This window comes from Pelobates fuscus, chromosome 10, assembly GCF_036172605.1.
Source record: "Pelobates fuscus isolate aPelFus1 chromosome 10, aPelFus1.pri, whole genome shotgun sequence".
NCBI classification, from domain to species: domain Eukaryota; kingdom Metazoa; phylum Chordata; class Amphibia; order Anura; family Pelobatidae; genus Pelobates; species Pelobates fuscus.
In genome coordinates this window covers 19,032,786-19,056,463 of record NC_086326.1, presented here as the reverse complement: position 1 = coordinate 19,056,463, position 23,678 = coordinate 19,032,786, and the positions used below count along the sequence as shown (strand labels likewise).

General features: G+C 40.2%; 1 protein-coding gene across 1 annotated transcript in view; it reads right to left on the bottom strand.

Annotated features, from left to right (window-relative positions):
- The window catches only part of LOXL4 (lysyl oxidase like 4), a 51,544-nt gene that overhangs the window by 10,088 nt on the left and 17,778 nt on the right, over positions 1–23,678 (bottom strand). Inside the window, exons 5-11 of the mRNA XM_063435009.1 lie at positions 18,433–18,471; positions 14,161–14,374; positions 11,450–11,633; positions 10,512–10,666; positions 8,533–8,700; positions 5,958–6,120; positions 4,963–5,206 (exon numbers count right to left, since the gene is read on the bottom strand). Of these exons, the coding sequence (XP_063291079.1) occupies positions 4,963–5,206; positions 5,958–6,120; positions 8,533–8,700; positions 10,512–10,666; positions 11,450–11,633; positions 14,161–14,374; positions 18,433–18,471 (1,167 nt within the window). The remainder of the gene's footprint in view (positions 1–4,962; positions 5,207–5,957; positions 6,121–8,532; positions 8,701–10,511; positions 10,667–11,449; positions 11,634–14,160; positions 14,375–18,432; positions 18,472–23,678) is intronic.

Genomic DNA, 23,678 nt, shown 5'->3' with positions numbered 1-23,678 from the left:
ATAAATGTAATGCATTCTTTACAAGAAGGCCGCTGTACAATCATTTCTTTAACAATCCACAGCCGCAAGGAAATAACAAGAGCAAAACAAACGACAACCACAAAAAGATTAAAAGTAAAACATAGCGACACTACCAAGTGACATACAGTTATATTGCAGCTGTTCCATATGCACCCAGCAATCATGGCAAACACCCCCTACCTTGCAGTTATATACTCCCGTCAAGCTACAAGATACTCCAGCCATGCAGTTAAATACTCCTATCAAGCTATGAAGTACTCCCGACATACAGTTATGCACTTCCGTCCAAATAAAATATTATTATACTCCCACCATGCAGCTCCGGTTAATCCATGTATTACTCCCACCATGCACCATCAAGCTATGAAATACTCACAACATGCAGCTATATACTCCCGCCACGTAGTTATACACTCCTGTTGCGCTATGAGAGATACTCTCATCATGCAGCATATACCTCTGTTAAGGGGGTGGTGGGCCCCGCACCACTAGATTAAAAAAAAAAAAAAAAAAAAGTAACCTGTAACTAAGTAGGAGTTAGACAACCTGTAGTAACAAGCCCCTTGACCATTCTAACACTGCATGGATAGGACCACGTAATGTCACAAAACGCTGGAAGCTTGGTTTTATTTGTGTATTTTAAATAGATTGCCATTTTTAACGTAATTTGGCTACTTATTGTTTTTTAAATTATTTGAAAAATCCACCTCCCCCTCTTTTGTTTTCATTATTTCAATACGTCCAGACTATTGTGATCCCACCACTCTATCTAATTGCATCAACATATATTAAAAAAAAACAAAAAAGTGTGCGATGATTTGGAGCCATTGTTTGAAGGTCTGTTTCCTTGGAGCAGAGATGCTAGCTTTGAATTTTTGCACAGCTTATTGCATCTAGCCTATGATGTATCGATGGGCTTCTAGTAAGAATGAACAGTTTTGTCAATAATGCCAGCACTGTTATTTTGCATATCACTATAAGCTTGATTGCTGTAGCTGATGGCCCTGGGCTTTGGGCTCCTGCAGAACATGGGTGGGAGTTTATATAAGTGTTCTGCTTTTCTTGCTTATAGAAATCCCATTCAGAATGTTTAGCTGCTACCCGCTGGTGCAGACAAGATACTGCTGTGAGAAAGGGCTCGTTAAAGAGACGCTCATCTGACATTATCACAACTCTTTATTCTTCTTGCAAGCGTGCACTCCTCTTTAGTCAGCCTTGAGATCCAATAAGAAAAAAAAAATCACTTAAATGTTATTTTCTATGGATTAATCTGAAATAAAAGTCTGAGAGGTGCTGGAGAGATCCCCTGCCTGCACTTACATTATTCCTCACCTCGTGTAGACTCGGTGGTAATTTCAATGAAATACGTATCACATTAATTAAACATAACCATGTTTACAAAGGTGAGTTTCAATGGAGGCATTCAGACTTCATATATAAAATGATAGAAGTCATGTATTCCCCTTACAGAGTCTTTCATACATAAAATGCTTTCCATACGGAAATCTGCAGAATCTTTCCAGCTCCTATTTTCCTGAGTGAAATATGTTTCCAGAAAAAAAAAAAAAATTATGGAATTTCAGGAATTCTGCTGGCTGTTAATGTCAAAGACTACGCACGACATTCTGAACAATGGCTGATTTATCATACAGAGATCCTGGGTAGCCTTTGGGTGGTAGTGGGACTTCTTCTGTGAAAGGTCCCATGATGGAGTAGCTCTCACACAAGACAACTTGGGTGCTCATACAGACAGACATTCTAGGTGCAAATGTAAGTGGAAGTGGGGCTCAGTCATGTGATATCATATCTTGGAGCCACAGCCTGTGCTATTGCTGAGGGGAAGCAGGAGGAAAGAATGTGCTGGTCAATGCACAGCTCTCTTGTTCCCCCAACATGGACACTAGGGACAGCAGACCAGAACCTCTCTACTCTCTCCCTCCACAGACAGCTGGTAAGCAGGCTGAGAGGGAAGGATTATACAATATTATGCGTGTTACTGTATATGTGTTTTAGAATGTGTTCGACTTATGCACAGTGAGAAGATTTGGCTTGGCCAAAAATCTTCGGAACGACCACATTTTAGCCATATGTCAGTTTGACTCAGCAGAATTTTGAGATCAACAAGCTGATTGGGGAACCGAATTAGGCTAACCAAAATGGTGCAAAAATTGCATAATTAATGTACTTTATATATTTTGCAGTACTCTGATAAGGAAAAGTTTGTGCCATTTGGTTCACAGATCAAGTGAGAAAAATTAACAACTATAGGTAAAAAGAGGAGGAAGAGCTAAAAGAGAAAATAAAATAATGCTATATCTTATATATTTAAATATATATACTTTCATTTTTTTTCCCCTATATTGATCACTTGTGAAAAATGTGAATAAAATCAACATTTAGTGACTGTCCCGTAGCCAATCATCTTTTTTTCCCCCACTCATCATCTCTATTTATTGGCACAATCCAGAATCATGTGCCAAAACAAACCTGCTCGGTCATTACAAGTTTCGGTTGGTTCATGATTCGGATACATTTTGGCTAGGAGTTCAGGTATTTGACCAATCACCTGATCAGGGCAATTCCAGATGAATTGCAGTTTGAACCAAAATAAATCTCCACGTCTGGTATGGGTGATAGTGTTAGATTGTCTGAATAAATATAGTGTATCTCTCTTAATGTGTCTATAAGTCTGTCTGTGTTGTGTGGATGCATAGGCATGTTAATGTATGTCTGTTAGTGTGTAACTGTGTATGCATGTTAGACAATACGCATGCATATATAGTCATACTGTGTGTTGCTGATTAGGTTGGTGTGGCTAGTTATTTGCATGGATATATGGATCAGGCTAAATACATGTATGTAAATTAGAAACTATGTATACCTAATTACATGTTTAGAAATAGCTAGTTATGTATGTGTGTCAATTTACGTATGTGTTTCTGTGAATGAAGGTTTGGAGCCCCCCATATCCTCCTTGTACAAAGTCCCAAATTTGTAAGCGATGTTCTGCTCTTAGGAGTAATATATTTACATATAATCATCACTATCCTTCAGATAGGTTAATGGCTTCAAGATTCTATTTATTGCGGATCACTTGTAACCAGAGGATGAAGGCAAAGTCAATTTCTAATTCTCTCCACAGATTGTCTTGGTAGAAACAGAAATCAATAGTAATTACCTACTAATATGTATCAAGGCCTGACAAACAATCATTTTGCATGTAGTGATTAGTGAATTATAATAAAGTGTTAAAATACCCCTCTTAATATTGCAAACTGCTCTGCGGCAGGATGCTTGTTTGGCTATCGGTTCCCCTGAAACCATGCTATTCCTGATATTTGGGGTCCAATTTCCCATAATCCTTGACAGTCTAGATCATAGGTCCTCAAACTCCGGCCCCCCAGATGTTGCTGAACTACAATTCCCATGATTCTCTGGCTATGTAATTAAAAGAATCATGGAGTTGTAGTTCAGCAACATCTGGGGGGCCGGAGTTTGAGAACCCATGGTCTAGATCTACAATTCCCCAATACAGCAGGCACCACTTTACTGTACACCTATAATGCTATGGCAAATAGGGAAAATAAACCGCTCTGCAAAATGCAATGCATGTTTTAACACAGAATCTTTAATCTAGCAGATATTGGATACTTAATATGTCTACTTCATTTTCTAACCTTTAGAGAGCCACATGTCATGAAATGACTAGTGTATACCCAGTTATTCTTTCTCAATGCAGTAATTTGAGGCATAATTATCCATTGACATTAAATTAATAATTAGAATTTTGGCTGTAACAAAAAATATTATTGATTCAAATTGGAAACATTCCATCCAGTCTCTAAGTTGTCAACTTTTAACCCCTTAAGGACCAAACTTCTGGAATAAAAGGGAATCATGACGTGTCAGACATGTCATGTGTCCTTAAGGGGTTAAACAAATGTGATTCTCTCTGGAAATGAAACATTTGGCAGCCTAAATTAAACTGAAAACCTCGTAAATCCTTGGCTCTTATGGATTATGTACAATGTATTTCTTTAACCTAATTTTTTGTCTCTATATCAATAATTAAATACTTATACATGCATAATATATATATTAAGCTTCTCTTTCCTAAGTACAGCGTGAGGACACAATGTAACCAGGACAAGGAAATACAACAAAAATATGAAACCACTAGATGATAAAACAGATTGTCTTTTCTACGTTTCTATGGCGGTCTTTTGAGACTGAGATGTTTGGTCACATGTTCAGCTAAATAAACACTATAATGTTTGGAATAAAAATCTGTATTACTGTCCTTAGTGGTATCATGTACCTCTCCCCCACAGAAAGGGTTAAAATATATTTTTACTTGCTTTGTTCCAGCATCGAGGCTGCCTTGCCTCTGCTTAGCTCTCCTCCCCTAGCAGTGCCTTCTCCATGATGGTCCAACGCAATGCTCGTTAGAGGGGACCTATTGCACACGCGAAGTGAGCTCAGCACAAACATGCAAACTGGGGCTTTCACATCACATGATGGCATTTTACTCTGTCAGTGCAGTGGAAGCGCCTGTACTGGCAGCCATGCTGACGGGCACCGGTGGTGGACTTAACCCTCCAATGTAAAACATCGCAGTTTCTAAAAACAACCTGCAATATTTTACATTGGAGGGTTAAGAGTACAGGGACACTGCACCCAGACCACTTCGTTGAGATGAAATGGCTTAGGTACATTTAGTAGACCTTTTATTGCACTAGAAAGTGGAAAGATAAGATGTTTTCATCCCTGGTTATCATCACAAAGGCAGCATCAGACAGCCGTGTAAACCACCATTAAAATAAATGTTCCATTTACCACAGGATGCAACGTAGTGGTTATTATGTATTCATATATTGTTTTACTCCACTCCATTAAATGCCATATTAGGAAGCAAACATTAAACGTTTTGTTATCACCTACCTATGACATTCATGCCAGACCCATGTGTGCCTTCCATTCCTTGGGACAAAGTCTGCTCTCCCAATATTATGAATTCTTGATGTGAAACGCAGTAGTCTTCGGTGACCATAGGGCCAGGACATATCATCTGCTGACTTGGATAGGCATTCCTCCTCGTGGGCGCACTCAAGCATACTGAGTGGCCGATCTTCTAAATAAGCAGACTCCTGAGCCAAATCGGCATTTAAAATGATGTCTGGTGCATCTACAGAAACAACACATTGGAAATGGCAGGTATAATTCACCTTGAAAATGTTTTAATGAATAAGTGTGGCGACCACTGGATATCACGAGAATATAAACTAGGATAAAACACAGAATTTAAACAGCAATAATGCCATGTATCTGACAGAGAAGCTTTAGTTAAAGTGTACATATGCCAAACGTTGTAATCTCAATCCAGTCCTCATGGCCAAACAAAGGACCAATGTATAAAGGACACACCCAACCACAATAGGACATCCAGTTTGTAAATGACCAGGTCAAATGAAAAGTGATCTACAAGTAGAAATGATAAATTTGTTCCCAAAACAGAGCTCAAGAACAAAATGTTTTCCAAGGATTTTGACAATACCCAATTCTATTTCAAACAGGATGTAAAAAAAAATAATACGTTCTAATTTATTGGTGGTCCTTGAACAACTGACTTATAAGCTTTAGATTAGGGGTTCCCAAACGTTCAGGTTTTGTCAGTATCTCCATTGGAATAGAAAGGGGAAATACATAAATTCTGGACTATTGATGGGGCAAGATGACATGTTTGGGAACCACTGCTCTACATAAAAAAACCAAAAAAGAATTGTTATTTCCAAAGTGTGCTGTTACCCTACTCAAGGTGGTATTACATGAAACAGGTCAAGCCATAAAGCACTCAACATAGATATATTGTTGCACAAAAATTAGAAAAGCTGCCTTTTATTGCGTTAAGTGATTGCATGTAAGGCAATGAAACATACGTTCTGTGCATGTAACTCCAGCAGAATGTCTGCCTCCACCACGAGGGCAATGCACAACACTATGATGCCGGCATTGTAGTATTGACATCTCCGTTCCTATGCAATGGACACCGCTCATCACCACGTCTAATGCACCCGGGGTCCCTTGCCAATACCATGTCTCCTGTGAGTAAGAAAGTAAATACCATTCAGACCACTTACGTTGATAACAAGCTAATAAGACTTCTTAGATGCTCACGTTCTCTTTCAATAAATGTACAGGGCCCTCCACTAATATTGGCAACCTTAGTAAATATGAGCAAACAGGCTGTGAAAAATAATGTTTGTTAAATATATGTGTGGCACCCCTATGAATTCATAAGAGGTAAATATACATTATAATAAAGTATATTCCTATTAATATTTTTCAGAAAATGTAGTACACCTTGGTGACTATGAACTGTAAATTGTTCAACCATGACTTCCTGTTTCACACAGGTATACATATGAGGTAAGAGGACAAATTCCCTTAGTTATTCATTATAATGGGTAAGACCAAGGAATATAGCTGTGATGTGTGGCAAATGGTTGTTGAGCTTCACAAAATGGGAAGTGGCTGTAAGTAAATAGCAAAAGCATTGAAAATACAAATTGCCATCATTGCAATAATTTAGCAGTTCCAGGTAACTGGAAATGTAATGAATCAACCTGGAAGAGGACATGTGTCTGTATTGTCTCAATGCACTGTGAAAAGGATGGTTTGAGTGGCCAAAAAACCTCCAATGATCAAAGCTGGAGAATTGCATAAGTTAGTTGTGCCTTGGGTGACGTCAGCTTGGAGACTTTCTGACCCCACGTTTCCACACGTTGTTTGGAAGGGATTCTACTCTCATCCAAAAACAAACTCAAGCATTTTCAGTTTTCCAGACACACCCATGGAGCTTCAAATGGGATCGGGTTCTATGCTCAGATGAAATCAAAATAGAGAATTCTAGTCAATAAACATGAGAGGTGGGTTTGGCTCACACAGAGAGGTAACCATATGGAAAGTACCTCATGCCAAAGGTTAAATATGGTGGTGGCTCTTTAATATTTTAGGGTCAGTTTTTCTTCCAGAGGACCTGGACATTTTGTTCAGATACATGGACTTTATCTTATATCAACAGATATTAAATGTACACCGGTCTGCCTCTGCCAGAAAGTTTTAAATGGCTCATGGTTGGATCTTCTACCAGGACAATGACCCAAAACATTCATCAAAATCAACACAATTTATGGCTTACTGGCCATAAAATCAATGCCACCTGCCATGGCCACCCCCAGTCCCCTGATTTGAACCTCCCAATAAACCTGTGGGGGCCCTTACCTAGTTAGTGGCATAGCGATGGGCATCACAAGGTACTCTGTTTGGTCAGGACCTTGGATGCTCGAGTCTACGATTACATTCATTTGTGGTTTATTGGGGAGAAGCAGGAGAATTGTTGGCATCATACTCTAATGCACTCGTTAACTACAAGAGCAAACATATGCAAATTAGAATTGAAGGGGCACTGATCTTCCAGTTTCTTACATCCACATACATCTACCCACAAATATCACTCCTCGAGGTTGATGGGCACCACATGGAAGTTGTTGCCCTGTAGTATGTAAAATTTTCACACTGCAGAAGACAACACTGATGTTTTGGGATTTATTTAAGTATGTGTTTACTGTCTCTCACTTATAGGTTCATGTATAGCTATCGACTATACTCATTCAAGGACAGATGCCTCCTTGTGGACCTGGGAACATATGTTTTATGTTCATGAATTCATTATTATATAATTACAGTTGGAGACAAACCTGTAATTGAAGTGGGAAATTTGTTGAGCTGTGGTTATTATCTGCTGTTTCCAATTCGTCTCAAGAGGGGAAAAAAAAAAAGAGGATTTATTTTCTTTAGAGACAATCAGATATTTCCCTGGATTAACATTTCCTACGAAGAATCTCATTTTGTATAACCTGTGTATGCTTGTTTTTACTCGCAATTCTTCCCATTTTTCTTTAAATGAGGACTGAATCCACCAAAACGTAGGAAACATAAAATAATTGGGATTATACGTGAGATATTATATTTTTCTTAAATTATGCTCCAAGAACTATTACAAGCAAAATCTGTCATATAGAGAAACTCGGATCGGACTCATTAAAAATGCATCATATAAAAAAAATATATATCTATTTAGCCATCACAGTTTCCTTGGTAACTAAAAGTAGTTAGCAAACAATTTATCCTATGGTACTCTATCATACAAGGCTTTTGAGGACCCATTATAGGTTTAATGTAATGCAGATTCTTTAAATATATAACATAGAATTTGCCAAAATGTCTCTAGAGTCTAGAAGTATCACATTTTAGCACCCCAAATCTCTTGTCGGAATACAACTTCCACAGTATAGCACAGCATCCTAGCAATTTTAATCCAACAACATCTGGGAGTACCACATTTTTTTAAACCAATGTTTTTGGCAAGGTGCACTTTTCTGAGCTTGTTCCATCTAATAAACACTGAAAAAGGCCAAGATAAAAATAATGCAAGACATGTTTGTTACCTACCTGTAGGGCATGGTTGGCAAAACCTAATCCCAGCTGCCTGCACACGACCATGGCTTCATTCATCCCCCAGAGCTCTCCACATATAGCCCCCCACTTCTTAACACCCTTAACGTCTACCAGCACCTCCACAGTGCCCTCTTCAAGTGACCTTCCTCCAGTCAAGCGTATCTGCAATAAAACGGTGTCAAGTAATTGTTGATGAAAATTAAGTTATTTTTAATTAATTTAAGGACAAAATTACTATGGGACTGAAAGTTAAAATACATGCAGCAAGTGATCATTGTATAAGAAATTTGGGCTTTTTATTTCTCAATTGTAACTTTTGTATATTGTTTTCTAAACACTTTGCTTGTTAGATCCTTTAAATCTTTATTGTGCTAAATTGTTGGTAACTCTGTAGATAAAACAATACCAAGCGGTCAACTTTAACTTCCTATAATGTCCTTTGTCATGTGTAATACATTGTCTTCTTCTAAATATTCTTAGATTTCTCTCTCCCCCTAACTTGCCGTTTCCTTGCCTTGTAAGTTTTGTTATTACGGTTGTGTTTCAAACTTTCATTTGATATAGAGCAGATAAATTATTTGCATTGTGGGTATATACATCAAAGCGCTATCACTTTAATTGTTTAGTTTTGACACTATTTTTTGAATTGTGATTTTTATCACATTCATTATGCAATACATATATATTCACAATAACCTACAACAGATTATTAAAATACATAGTTCATTTAGCACTATTTAATTTGTCTACCACATTAAAATTTGCATTGGACCCACCAATATTGTGGTACTGTGGCGTAGAGCTGGGCTTAACACAATATGTGGATATGGTGCAACAAAATCCCCATATTTGTTTGCCGAGATAGGTAATTTTAAGGAGCCTTGTAAATTTTAAACCTGTATTTTTGTGGGTACGCACGGTTTCTTAATGTGTACTACTGTTGTGTTCGTCATTGCCTTTTCTGACAATGTCCAAATGTAAAATCTCTTCCTCTATCAAACGATTTCATCCATCTGTTTATTTTCTCCTTTTCTCTTAACTCTTCTTTATAATTTGAGCACACCAATCATATGGTGGAGTTTCAGACAAAAAAAGGAGAGTGAGGGTTTAGCTTGTTTATATTAAAATTTTCAAAGATTACTTTAATTGTATTTATTTGGAAATATGTGCTGTATATGCGATTATGACTGTGATGTTTTGTTTAACCTCTTTTTCCTAATAAAACCAGATTTACAATAAACAAAACTCTAGAGTTGTGTATTTGAGCAGTGTGAGCAGAGTATTTAAGTAATGTGAGTAGTGTATTTGAGTAATGCGAGTAGAGTATTTGAGTAGTGTGAGTAGAGTATTTGAGTAATGTGAGCAGTGTATTTGAGTAATGTGAGTAGTGTATTTGAGTAATGTGAGTAGTGTATTTGAGTAGTGTGAGTAGTATGTGTAGTGTGTTTGAGTAGTGTGTGTAGTGTATTTGAGTAGTGAGTAGAGTATTTGAGTAGTGAGTAGAGTATTTGAGTAGTGAGTAGAGTATTTGAGTAGTGTGTGTAGTGTGTTTGAGTATTATGTATGTGTGAGTAGTGTATTTGAGTAATGTGAGTAGAGTATTTGAGTAGTGTGAGTAGAGTATTTGAGTAGTGTATTTGAGTAGTATGAGTAGAGTATTTGAGTAGCCTGAGTAGTGTATTTGAGTAGTGTGTGCAGTGTGTTTTAGTAGTGTGTTTGAGTAGTGTGTGTAGTGTATTTGAGTAGTTTGAGTAGTATGTGTGAGTAGAGTATTTGAGTAGTGTGAGTAGAGTATTTGAGTAGTGTGAGTAGAGTATTTGAGTAGTGTGAGCAGTGTGTGTGAGTAGAGTATTTGAGTAATGTGAGTAGTGTGAGTAGAGTATTTGAGTAGTGTGAGAAGAGTATTTGAAGACATATGAAGTGAATTAACATACTGCATATTGTACATGTGGAGATTGAAATGGAATCCTCACCTGGTTCTTATATCCCATTTGCGGTATGTTACATTTTACCGCTGCATCTTCCTCATGTTGACATCCTGCTACACTCGCCTCTTTGAACTTGCAGTTTGTGATAGATTTTTCCCATCCATTGCAGAGCACCTCGTTCATATGTATTGGGCCAAGACCTGGATTAGATAAAATTCCCTTGATGAAGTATGACGGGTTTCATACGCAAGTCCAGTGAAGCTGGCTTTGTAGAGCTTTGCAGAAGTGGGTCAAGTGGTTAGATTGTATAAAGAAATGTATGCATCACTACCAAAATCTGCTCTGATACCAGTTATGGGGTTTTCTTTTTAGAAAAGTGCAGTGTTCTAATTAAATATATTACCCATGCCAAGATAGTACATGATGGATCAAGGATCTATAGCCAATTGTAGGAGAGAAAAAAATGATGGTAATTCAGAACATGGAACTGAATACTGCTATTTTTGTGCGAAAACATAAATGCATCTCCAATCCAACGTTTAGCACTAGATTAACAAGGTAAAGCAGTAGCTACTTAATATATTTTAACGAGGCAACTATTTTTGTTAATATGTAAATTATTCTCAGTCAGGCAATACAATTAGAAACAGAAACAAGACTTGATTGAAAACCCAATTTCTTGGCAGCAAACTCTATATCTACGAGAGAGAGATATGCTATTCAATTCATCAGTTTTCTTTGAAACATTTGCATAAACCATTTTAAGAAATAATTTTTGCCTCTCACATCTCTTGCCAAGTCAAATACTTTATTACTTGTGTAATTACTAGATTGCATTAACAAGTATGATGTTAGCATTGTAATTATATTCTCATAAAGATTTCACTGCTAATTCATTCCAGCTCAACGTGTTGGGTTACTAAATGATAATTGGCAAAATATTAATCACAGGTTAAATTATTAGTGTATAATAAGATTATTACCTTGTCCCAATTGGGCTCCAAATATAGCTTCTTTAGCAGATCCGTATCCAAGTTCTCGGCATAGAACACTGGCCGATATGAGGTTCCATTTATCATCACAGATAGTCCCCCATTTTCCATTTCTTAACACTTCCACCCTTCCCTCTCCAGCATGAGGTCCAGCCCTTAGTCTCACCACAGGCTCCTAAGAGAGTAAAAACACAGAAATATAATTTTTTATTTGTGACATGAGGGTACATGTAACATTAAAGGACATTGTGAGTATCATCCCTCTAATATTAAATTTTTATGTCCAGACATTCTGTGTTACGGAGTCTGTTTTACAAAGAGAGTGCACGGTAAGAGATGCAGCTTAAACTTCACTACCCAAATAATAATAAAAAATAATAATAATAATTGAAAATGAAATCTTTACAAATATATTGGCAAAGGATAAAGGACTTGATGGGTCAAATCTTTCAATGAAACCGATGGGTATACTTATTAAGCAAACCTTTGGAGGGCTGGACCAAGCACGAACAATTGTTAATACACAAGGTTAGCTTAGCGGCTAGGCGGGCGTTAGCAGAAGTCCCCTCTCATCAGGTGGTACTGACTAAATTACGAGATACATATATGATGGACAATCTGACCGCTGGGGTCAGAGGATCCGTGAAGAAATTTGAGAAAATTTGGAAACCCTGGCTAAATAGAGATCTGGCAGACTAAATAGGAGGAATTGCCTGTTGTTCTGAATACATTTTTTATATATATTTAAACAATAATTCTTAAATAGGGCTACAGTCTGAGGCTGAAGAAACTGTTTGTGCTTTCTTGTGGTAGCCCTGTCCCACCTGCCCCGCAACTATCGTTGGGGATGGAGCTGTGTGGACCGTAATCCTGAGTGGCCCTACCCCCACCCGGTGACCTATATACCCTGTCCACTCTTCTCCTTTCTCCTAGACTCTACATTTCCATTTCCTTTCTTTACCTTTTCTCTCAAGAGAGGAGGTAAACCAAGACATGATAATCTCCATTAGTTTCTCAACAATATTACGAGAGTTCATAGAGTTCTTGAATGGAATGCACTTCCTTTCTAGTCATAAGACAAGCTACATGTAGCACCAATAGATATGTTATACTATGTTAATACCCAATATACATTTCTACGTACTGTAAAATATTACCATATACATATAAATGGGACATGTTTGTGACAGGGGTATCACCCAAAGGATTGTCAATGTACTGTTTCTGACTTGTAATACCATTGATAATATGCAAATATTTGATATCAATGTCATGACTGTCATTCAAAAATAAATTGACAATAAATAAAAACTTTACTATTTAGTATATATACCCCAATGAAACCACGCATGCATCTCTTTATGCATGAAAAAAATGCATAATAAATTACATGCATGTTTTCATTGAACTTATATCTTAAAACAACTTGAAAAAGCTGCAGATCTCTTGTCTGGAGCCTTTGCAAATCCTCCCCAGTCCAACCATTCTGTGTCTGTCCAATCACAGACTTCCCAATGTAGTGCAATGAGAGGTCTTTGCAAGGCAGGTGCTCTGAGCAATTGTTGCCTCTTGAGTTTAGCTCCACTGAGCTAAACAAACCAGGAAGTAACAGGAACCTATTGTGTGAGTGACAGCAGGGTGTAACAAGGTTAATTTGTAAACGTGATAATTTATAATGAAATATGCACAGCTACAACACTCTACACATAAAGCACTTCAGCAAATAACTCAGTGGTGTTCGGGACAGATGTGGAGTGGAGCTAAAATGCATACATATAACTCATAAGCAGTGACCGTTTATTTGTTTTACATACAAACTGCTTTTAATGAATAAAGAATGGGTTTATTTTACTTTCGTGAGTGTTCCTACTTTCTTTTTTTTTATATTTTGTGTGTATTAAAGATTGCACTATAATTTCTCTCTTTTTCATGTGAGTTTGATCCTTAACTCTGCATTTTGGTAACTATAACCAACTCGTATTTTGTGATTGTGGCACCCTGTACTGTATTTTACCTTTGTGTTATACAGTTTGCTTGCACTTGGTTTATGTAGCCTCAGGGAATTTATATAAGATTTTGGAGAGCACGATAAATACAAATTAGTTGTTAAATGGACATGCTGTGCACAACACCAGAAAAAGGTTCCTGTGTCTATGATTTTTGGTAAATAACAGTCTTTAAGTATTGTTAGTACCAACAGCTGGTAGATGTCTGCAGCTAAAAATACTGACTGGTTGAGGCTTCCGTGGTCCACTCCTGCCCACATTCGTCTCCACTGATACCAACCATCACTTAGCAACTTGGAAGGACATTACGAATTGCCATAGCTGTCCTACCAAGACACTATAAACGGTTCACCAAGGGAGGGGTGGTAATTTTTACCATCTTGCATGGAAAAAAAAAAAAGTGTCACTTAATATTAATCTTCTATTATTGATCACTATGGGAGGTGTTCAAACATACAACAGATGCAAATTAGCAGTCATTAACAGTTACGTTTTGGAGCATAAAACCAGCCCGTACTAGTTACCATTAATTAAACAATTTTAGCAATATCAATTTGTTGGTACAAAAAGCAGGGAAATTAGTCCTTCGTATTCAAGACTATCAAGTTTTTGGTTTATCGTATAAAACTTGATAAAGTGCCCCGCTATTGTATTGGCAGCAATATCATTTTACCCACTGTCTCATGTATTTCTTACCGTCATCTTTGGGACTTTCTTGGAATTCTTTCCATTTGTTTTAGTCGATTGGGTTGCAGTGAGACATTTTACTACAGCATGCATCCCATTCTTACAAACAGGCTTTAACGTTTTTGGAGACACCGTCACATTACAGTAAGCAAGATGCGGCTCTTTTCCTGAGCAAGTTACTTTATGAATCCAGTACATTTTCTTCTGACTTAGCATTTTCACCCTAGGAAACAGAAAATAAAATAGAAAATTTGTGCATGGTTAGAATATCTAAAAGGAAAAGAAAATTACGGTAAGTATTTTAAACATTTGTTTTACTGGATACAAAAAGAAAAATAACTAAGGAGAGTTCTTTATATCCAGCCCAAAGTACAGATTACCGTAATTACCTTTCAAAACCTTTACTTTTCTTTTCACAAAGCTTTAATGATGATATTATATTGTCCAAAACTCATAACACCTCTCAGTGTAGAATGGTTGTGGAGTTTCTCTTGTATATTAAAACAAGATTTGATAACAACACAATTTTATTGGTTAGTCACCTCCACTGCCCATTTGTTGGAGAAGGAAAAATCTCTAACGGAGTCTCAGTTTAGGAATGCACCCACCACTTACTATATTAAACCTTTACAAGCAGAAACATGCTAACTATAGCAGGCCTCCCAAATGTCCCAATTTTTGGTTCCGGTCACGTTTTTTCAACTTTTGTTCCCTGGTATCAGACTGGGGACACTTGTGGACCTGTTCCCATAAGCCATTTGGACATAATGGCATGTATAAGCTATTTTGGGACAAAGATGGCATTGATTATTTTGGGGTAAAATTGGCACTGATTAGCTATTTTTAGATAAATATGGCAATTATTAGCAGTTTGGGAACAAAAATGGCCCTGGCCAGCTGCATGGGAACAGAGAAGGCCCTGAGTCCCTAACCAGCTGCGTGGGGACAGAAAAGGCCCTGAGTCCCTGACCAGCTGCGTGGGGACAGAAAAGGCCCTGAGTCCCTGACCAGCTGCGTGGGGACAGAAAAGGCCCCGAGTCTCTGACCAGCTGCGTGGGGACAGAGAAGGCCCCGAGTCCCTGACCAGCTGCATGGGGACAGAGAAGGCCCCGAGTCCCTGACCAGCTGCATGGGGACAGAGAAGGCCCCGAGTCCCTGACCAGCTGCGTGGGGACAGAGAAGGCCCCGAGTCCCTGACCAGCTGCGTGGGGACAGAGAAGGCCCCGAGTCCCTGACCAGCTGCGTGGGGACAGAGAAGGCCCCGAGTCCCTGACCAGCTGCGTGGGGACAGAGAAGGCCCCGAGTCCCTGACCAGCTGCGTGGGGACAGAGAAGGCCCCGAGTCCCTGACCAGCTGCGTGGGGACAGAGAAGGCCCCGAGTCCCTGACCAGCTGCGTGGGGATAGAGAAGGTCCCGAGTCCCTGACCAGCTGCGTGGGGACAGAAAAGGCCCCGAGTCCCTGACCAGCTGCATGGGGACAGAAAAGGCCCCGAGTCCCTGACCAGCTGCGTGGGGACAGAAAAGGCCCCGAGTCCCTGACCAGCTGCGTGGTGACAGAAAAGGCCCCGATTCCTTGACCAGCTGTGTGGGGATAGAAAAGGCTCCGAGTCCCTGACCAGCTGTGTGGGGACAGAAAAGGCCCCGAGTCCCTGACCAGCTGCGTGGGGACAGAGAAGGCCCCGAGTCCCTGACCAGCTGCGTGGGGACAGAAAAGGCCCCGAGTCCCTGACCAGCTGCATGGGGACAGAAAAAGCCCCGAGTCCCTGACCAGCTGCGTGGGGACAGAAAAGGCCCCGAGTCCCTGACCAGCTGCGTGGTGACAGAAAAGGCCCCGATTCCTTGACCAGCTGTGTGGGGACAGAAAAGGCCCCGAGTCCCTGACCAGCTGTGTGGGGACAGAAAAGGCCCCGAGTCCCTGACCAGCTGTGTGGGGACAGAAAAGGCCCCGAGTCCCTGACCAGCTGTGTGGGGACAGAAAAGGCCCCGAGTCCCTGACCAGCTGTGTGGGGACAGAAAAGGCCCCGAGTCCCTGACCAGCTGTGTGGGGACAGAAAAGGCCCCGAGTCCCTGACCAGCTGTGTGGGGACAGAAAAGGCCCCGAGTCCCTGACCAGCTGTGTGGGGACAGAAAAGGCCCCGAGTCCCTGACCAGCTGTGTGGGGACAGAAAAGGCCCCGAGTCCCTGACCAGCTGTGTGGGGACAGAAAAGGCCCCGAGTCCCTGACCAGCTGTGTGGGGACAGAAAAGGCCCCGAGTCCCTGACCAGCTGTGTGGGGACAGAAAAGGCCCCGAGTCCCTGACCAGCTGTGTGGGGACAGAAAAGGCCCCGAGTCCCTGACCAGCTGTGTGGGGACAGAAAAGGCCCCGAGTCCCTGACCAGCTGTGTGGGGACAGAAAAGGCCCCGAGTCCCTGACCAGCTGTGTGGGGACAGAAAAGGCCCCGAGTCCCTGACCAGCTGTGTGGGGACAGAAAAGGCCCCGAGTCCCTGACCAGCTGTGTGGGGACAGAAAAGGCCCCGAGTCCCTGACCAGCTGTGTGGGGACAGAAAAGGCCCCGAGTCCCTGACCAGCTGTGTGGGGACAGAAAAGGCCCTGAGTCCCTAACCAGCTGTGTGGGGACAGAAAAGGCCCTGAGTAGCTATGTTGTGACAGATTTCCTTGGCCAGCTGTGTGGGGACAGAGAAGGCCCTGAGTCCCTGACCAGCTGTGTGGGAACAGAGAATGCCCTGACTAGCGGTGTGGGAACAGGGAAGGCCCTGAGTCCCTGACTAGCTGTGTGGGGACAGAGAAGGCCCTAACTAGTGGTGTGGGAACAGAGAAGGCCCTGACTAGTGGTGTGGGAATAGAGAAGGCCCTGACTAGTGGTGTGGGAACAGAGAAGGCCCTGAGTCCCTGACTAGCTGTGTGGGGACAGAGAAGGCCCTGACCAGCTGTGTGGGGACAGAGAAGGCCCTGACCAGCTGTGTGGGGACAGAGAAGGCCCTGACCAGCTGTGTGGGGACAGAGAAGGCCCTGACAAGCTATGTGGTGACAGAGATTGCCTTGACCAGTTGTGTGGGGACAAACATGTTGCTGGAAAGCTGGGCACAAAGATGATGCTGACAAGCTTTTGGGGACAAAGCGGGCACTATAGGAAGTGGGTGACATGTTACCTGGGTATGTTGGGGGGCCCAAAGAGGTGGAATGGTTTCCATCGCAAATGGATGGCTAAAAGTGGTATGTTTGTGAAGGGCAGAAGGTAGCAATATAACCATGCCCACCTGAGGCACCAAAAATGTTTATGCACACGGGCGTTAGTAACACTAGGATAGGCCCTGATAGTATAGCACTATGCTCAGGACATTAGGAACCCTGCAGAGAGCTATGAAATGGTGTTACATGCATTGTCCACCCTTGGCAGACCAGCCTACTTGATTGGTAGACAGCCTGGTGTGCATTGTCAATGACTTGTCAATTCTAAGGATAAACAAATCACTTCACTGACCTGCCTCTTTTACCCCTCCCATAGCATTCTGCTTTACAAGATGCCGAAGTTGGGAGGTATGCTATAGGATCCTTTAAATGGACCATCCAGACTCAAAGCATTTCCGCGTGCTGACTGTCACACACTCAGTCCTGGTTTGTTTAGCTCAGTGGAGCTAAACATGAGAGGCAGCAATTGCCCAGAGCACGTGCCTTGCAAAGACTTGTCACTGAGCTGCATTGGGAAATCTGTGATTGGACAGCCACAGAAACTCTGTGCAGGGCTAGAAGGATAGGTCTTGCAAAGGCTGCAGACAATAGATCTGCAGTCATTTCAAGCTGTTTAAGATATACCCTCAATAGAAAAATGGATTATTAAATGCCTGTGTTTGCATTTGGGATATAAACCGTGAGTTTAATTTATTTTATAGTTGTGTATTTGTATGTTGCCAGTGGAGTGTCCCTTTAATATGTCAATGCTCAGAGAAAGTTTCATCCTTTATGGTCTACTGGTAATTACATGGTCATCCATCATACATACAGAACTAAAATATTTATATGCGGTACATAAAGTAAAAAAAAATATTTGCATGGCAACGTTTTCTCTTGCATGAAAAATATTCTTGTGTGCTTAAATGGTTCAATGCCTGAATACAATCTCAGGTCTGATTAGATGGGGTTTTTTTTGTTTGTTTTTTTTATAAATTGTCATTACAATATATTTTGATGGTAGTAGTGGTTTCTTATGATATAAGAGAATGTAGAAGTGATTTTCTTACTGCTTAGTAGTCTGTAAAAGTCATACATTGTCTTTAATTACCTAGATTTAGGTTGTTTCATCTTCAGATTCCAAAGTTTCCTGGAACAAAAATGGCAGACATTACAAGATGGAGGGAAGTATGGTTAAATCAGAATACGCTCAGGGTTATAACTCCATATGAGGCAAAAAAAAAAGAATCCATAGGGAAAAAAAAAACCTGAAAATAAGTCAATAAATAACTGTGACGCATTCTTAGTGTTGTGTTTGAGTTAATTCAAACATTGGATACTCATCATTCCACAATGTTTGTTGCTGCCTACAGTTAATATTTGCTCTAAACCGTAATTTCTAGTGCTTGTTTCTAATTGCTGACCATCTCACACTGCATCTTTCTTATTCCTAGGTTTGTAAAACAGAGAACGCTTCAATATACTCATTCACAGATTTTCAACAGCTAGTGAGGTCATTCAACCGAGTTCAGTTGTCCCTCTAAGGATCTCTGAAAATTCACTAATGCAAGTACTTGCTAAAAAAAAAAACCTTGAGATAGCCAAACCACAAGGCAAAAGTGACGGCCTCTATGCTTTTAATCCATTTTTACAATAATCTCCACGGCCGTTTCTTCCCTTCGTTTAATCTTTACTCACAGAATAGGATTGCAGTCTCAGTACTAGAAAGTTTGAGATATTTAATGTCAAGAAACACAGAAATGCATTATTTATGTAGTTTAATCTTTTTACTTATAGCTATAGACTATCATATGGCGAAGCCTGCCTGGTATTTAATGGTGATGATAAACATTTTGCTGTCCTTAAACTTTTAATTAAAGGCATATTAAAATTTAAGACTCATGATATTTAATCTAGTTGCAATCATGCGCATGTTAAATGTTAATTGTACGAATATAACACGGATTCCTGACAGATACTGAAACCTTGGATTAAAGGTAAAAATTGTGCCTGATTCTCTAATTCATTGGAAGATTAACCCTTATTATTTTTACAGGAAATCGGCATGCCGTTTTAGTTATCCTTGAACTTTCTATAAGGGTTTAATCACTTACCAGGATTTATATTATATATATATATATATATTTTTTTTTTATTTATTTACTTAGCCCCTATATTTAACAACAATAACCTGGGTGTAGGTCTAAACATTTAAATGTTTATGTCCACACCGCTGTATTTATTCCTGTAATAGAACGGACTGCCTCCATCTTAGCGCAGTCTATTAGATTCAAAACACAGCTGACTGAGGAAGCACCAGGAGGAGTGAAACGCATATTGGCAACCAGGACTTTTTATCTTAATCATTGTATTTCATTTTTATTTACTTTTTAGCATATTTGTATAATAAATAGATTACATTTTCTACTAAGTCCATAGAAGCCTCAAGTACCTTAATTTGGGGAAGTGCCAACCCCTTACGGTGGCACAAAGCCTACCATCCTCAGAGCCAGGGTTTTAAGGATTTATAACAGCATAATACCTATTTACATTCTATCAGAAATATGTTCCATTGTTTTTATCTTCCCAGAGAAAAATTTCAGCAGGAAATAATGGTGGGATGCTGCCCTAAAAAGCATACCGGTCCAATTTACAGAGCCAAAACATAGGCTCTGGAAAATGTGAGTGATCCATGTAGCTGCCTCATTTGAAATTGCACAAGTGTTTTACAATCTGCACTATATTATATATCTTCCATATCTATATGTGACATATACAACCCAATCAAGACCCTGTGAGGTAATTCCTCAACATATATAGCGCTCCACTTAAGGTATATATATATATATATATATATATATTATATACCAAATTCCTATGTTACAGTCTATTAGATTGCCCATTAAAAAGCAATGTTTACTGTGCCCATGAGAAGAAAATGGAACATCACATGAAAAAAGATTAAAGGGAAACTCCAGTGCCAGAAAAACGATCCGTTTTTCTGGCACTGGAGGGTCCCTCTCCCTCCCACCCCCCAATCCCCGGTTACTGAAGGGGTGAAAACCCCTTCAGTCACTTACCTGGGACAGCGGCGATGTCTCTCGCCGCTGTCTCTGCCTCCGCGACGCTCCTCCCAGTGATTGCGTCGGCCGGTGGGCGAGACTGATCTCGCCCACCGGCCGAGGTGACGTAATGCGCATGCGCGGAAATGCCGCGCATGCGCATTACGTCTCCCCATAGGAAAGCATTGAAAATCATTTCAATGCTTTCCTATGGGGTTTTGAGCGACGCTGGAGGTCCTCACACAGCGTGAGGACGTCCAGCGACGCTCTAGCACAGGAAACCTGTGCTAGAAACTAGGAAGTGACCTCTAGTGGCTGTCTAGTAGACAGCCACTAGAGGTGGAGTTAACCCTGCAATGTAATTATTGCAGTTTATGAAAAACTGCAATAATTACACTTGCAGGGTTAAGGGTAGTGGGAGTTGGCACCCAGACCACTTCAATGAGCAGAAGTGGTCTGGGTGCCTGGAGTGTCCCTTTAACACAATGTGTGTTTTTCAATGTTTTAATCAGTAGTGTAAATTCCACTGAACTGATGGTTCCATTTGAAGCTCATTGATGCCAGTGGAGACAAAGATTTACAAAGGCTGGTTCTGACCATTGGATGTTATCTCATACTTAAAGGGACACAATAGTCACCAAAACAACTTTGGCTTGAAGCAGTTTTAGTATAGAGCATACCCATGCAGTCTCACTGCTCAATTCTCTGCCATTTAGGAGTTAAATCACTTTGTTTATGCACCTTAGTCACACCTCTCTGCATGTGACTTACACAACCTTCCTAAACACTTCCTGTAAAGAGACATCACATGTTTACACTTCCTGTATTGCAAATTATGTTTAATTTAGAATTTCTTATTTCATGCTCTGTTAATAGCTTGCTAGACTTTACAGGAGCCTCCTGTATGTGATTAAAGTTCAAATTTACAGAGCAAAACTTTTGAAGTTACATCAGATTGAAAAAGAAACCATATCAATTAAAGCATATTTTTCCTGTAAGTCGCGGCCAGGGGAGGTGCGACAAGGGCTGCATAAACAGAAACAAAAGTGATATAACTCCTAAATGGCAGTGGTCTCCCATTGCAGAGGGAAGGATGTTGTGCCAAAAGGGGCAGTGGAGGAGGGGAGAGATCTAAATTTAATAAAAACATAGAACACTCCAGCAGTAAAAATGCATGTATTTATTTCTAAAGCTGGAGGTTTCATATAACAACATTTGGTTCAAAACTTGTATTTTTAGTAATATAAATTACTTTGTTAACACTAAATAATAGCAAACAAACGAGTGAAAAGAAAATTATCATTCTTGTTAAAATTAATATTTGCTAATGTATTACAATGCAGATAATATATATAATTAAAGTAGATTGTGTAAATGTTCTCAGTGTTTGCCAAATAACTCTTCTAATTGTCAAGCCTGATACCCGGTCTCCGCTAATCACCGATTACAAAAGCTTAGTCAAAACAAAAAATACTTCCAGGAACGGCATGAGCCAAGTTCATAAAGACATTTACAATGGGAAAGATCATGTTATGCACAGTAGGTTCTGCAACGTCATTGCAGTTCTCAGTAACCAAGTCTTGCAACAGCTACAGCCTGTGTAACTTGTGTCGAGTATAACGATTCTTCATTCATATACAGTGAGGGAAAAAAGTATTTGATCCCCTGCTGATTTTGAACGTTTGCCCTCTGACAAAGAAATTATCAGTCTATAATTTTAATGGTTGGTGTATTTTAACAGTGAGAGACACAATAACAAAAAAAAATCCAGAAAAACGCATGTCAAAAAAAGTTATAAATTGATTTGCATGTCAACGAGTGGTAAAGTATTTGATCCCCTATCAATCGGCAAGATTTCTGGCTCCCAAGTGTCTTTTATACAGGTAACGAGCTGAGATTAGGAGCACTCTATTAAAGGGAGTGCTCCTAATCTCAGCTTGTTACCTGTATAAAAGACACCTGTCCACAGAAGCAATCAATCAGTTTCCAAACTCTCCACCATGGCCAAGACCAAAGAGCTGTCCAAGGATGTCAGAGACAAGATTGTATACCTACACAAGGCTGGAAGGGGCTACAAGACCATCGCCAAGCAGCTCGGTGAGAAGGTGACAACAGTTGCTGCGATAATTCGCAAATTGAAGAAACACAAAATAGTTGTCAGTCTTCCTCGGTCTAGTGCTCCATGCAAAATCTCACCTCGTGGAGTTTCAATGATCATGAGAATGGTGAGGAATCAGAACTACATGGGAGGATCTTGTTAATGATCTCAAGGCAGCTGGGACCATAGTCACGAAGAAAACAACTGGTAACACACTACACCGCAAAGGACTGAAATCCTGCCTGCCCGCAAGGTCCCCCTGCTCAAGAAAGCACATGTACAGGCCCGTCTGAAGTTTGTCAATGAACATCTGAATGATTTAGAGAAGAACTGGGTGAAAGTTTAGTGGTCAGATGAGACCAAAATCGAGCTCTTTGGCATCAACTCAACTCATCGTGTTTGGAGGAGGAGGAATGCTGCCTATGACCCCAAGAACACCATCCCCACCGTCAAACATGGATGTGGAAACATTATGCTTTTAGGGTGTTTTTCTGCTAAGGGGACAGGACAAGTGCACCGCATCAAAGGGACGATGGACAGGGCCATGTACTGTCAAATCTTGGGTGAGAAGCTCCTCCCCTCAGCCAGGACATTGAAAATATAGGTTTGCCACTAACCCTCCAATGTCCCATGAACAGTAGGAAGTAGATTGCTGATAGGGATCTTCAGTATATGGAGTCAGATGGGGGACATTGTGCAAGCATAATTAAGGTTTACAGATCGCTCTCTCTTTTGCTAAATGTCACAAATTTTGACTTGTTGTAGGACGCCAATACTAACATAAGGTAGCAGGAATGATTGATCTATGTCACCAGAACTCAGATCACCTTTTTCCAAAAACAATTAGGAGGGTGAAAGAACCATTTCAGTGGTGGTGGGAAAATGCAAGGAGAAAGAACAATGAGCAGGGAACGTATTGAGAGAGAGAGAAATCAAAAGCAAAGATAAAGACCAGTCAGTGGAAGAAAGAAAGAAAAAAAAAAAGCAATAAGATAAGAAGCAGCAATTGTAGGAGTGTAGTGGAAGGATGGACTTAAATAACAGTGGGAAGAGGCGGAGAGAGAGAGGGGAAGAACTCAGAGGGAGGAAAAGGCCAGAACAATGTCCACCTTAGCTGTTCACTCAGCAAGATGACTTTCTGTACTCAAGCATGCGTTTTTTATGCAAGAGAAGGGCTTATTCAATCCTAGATATTTA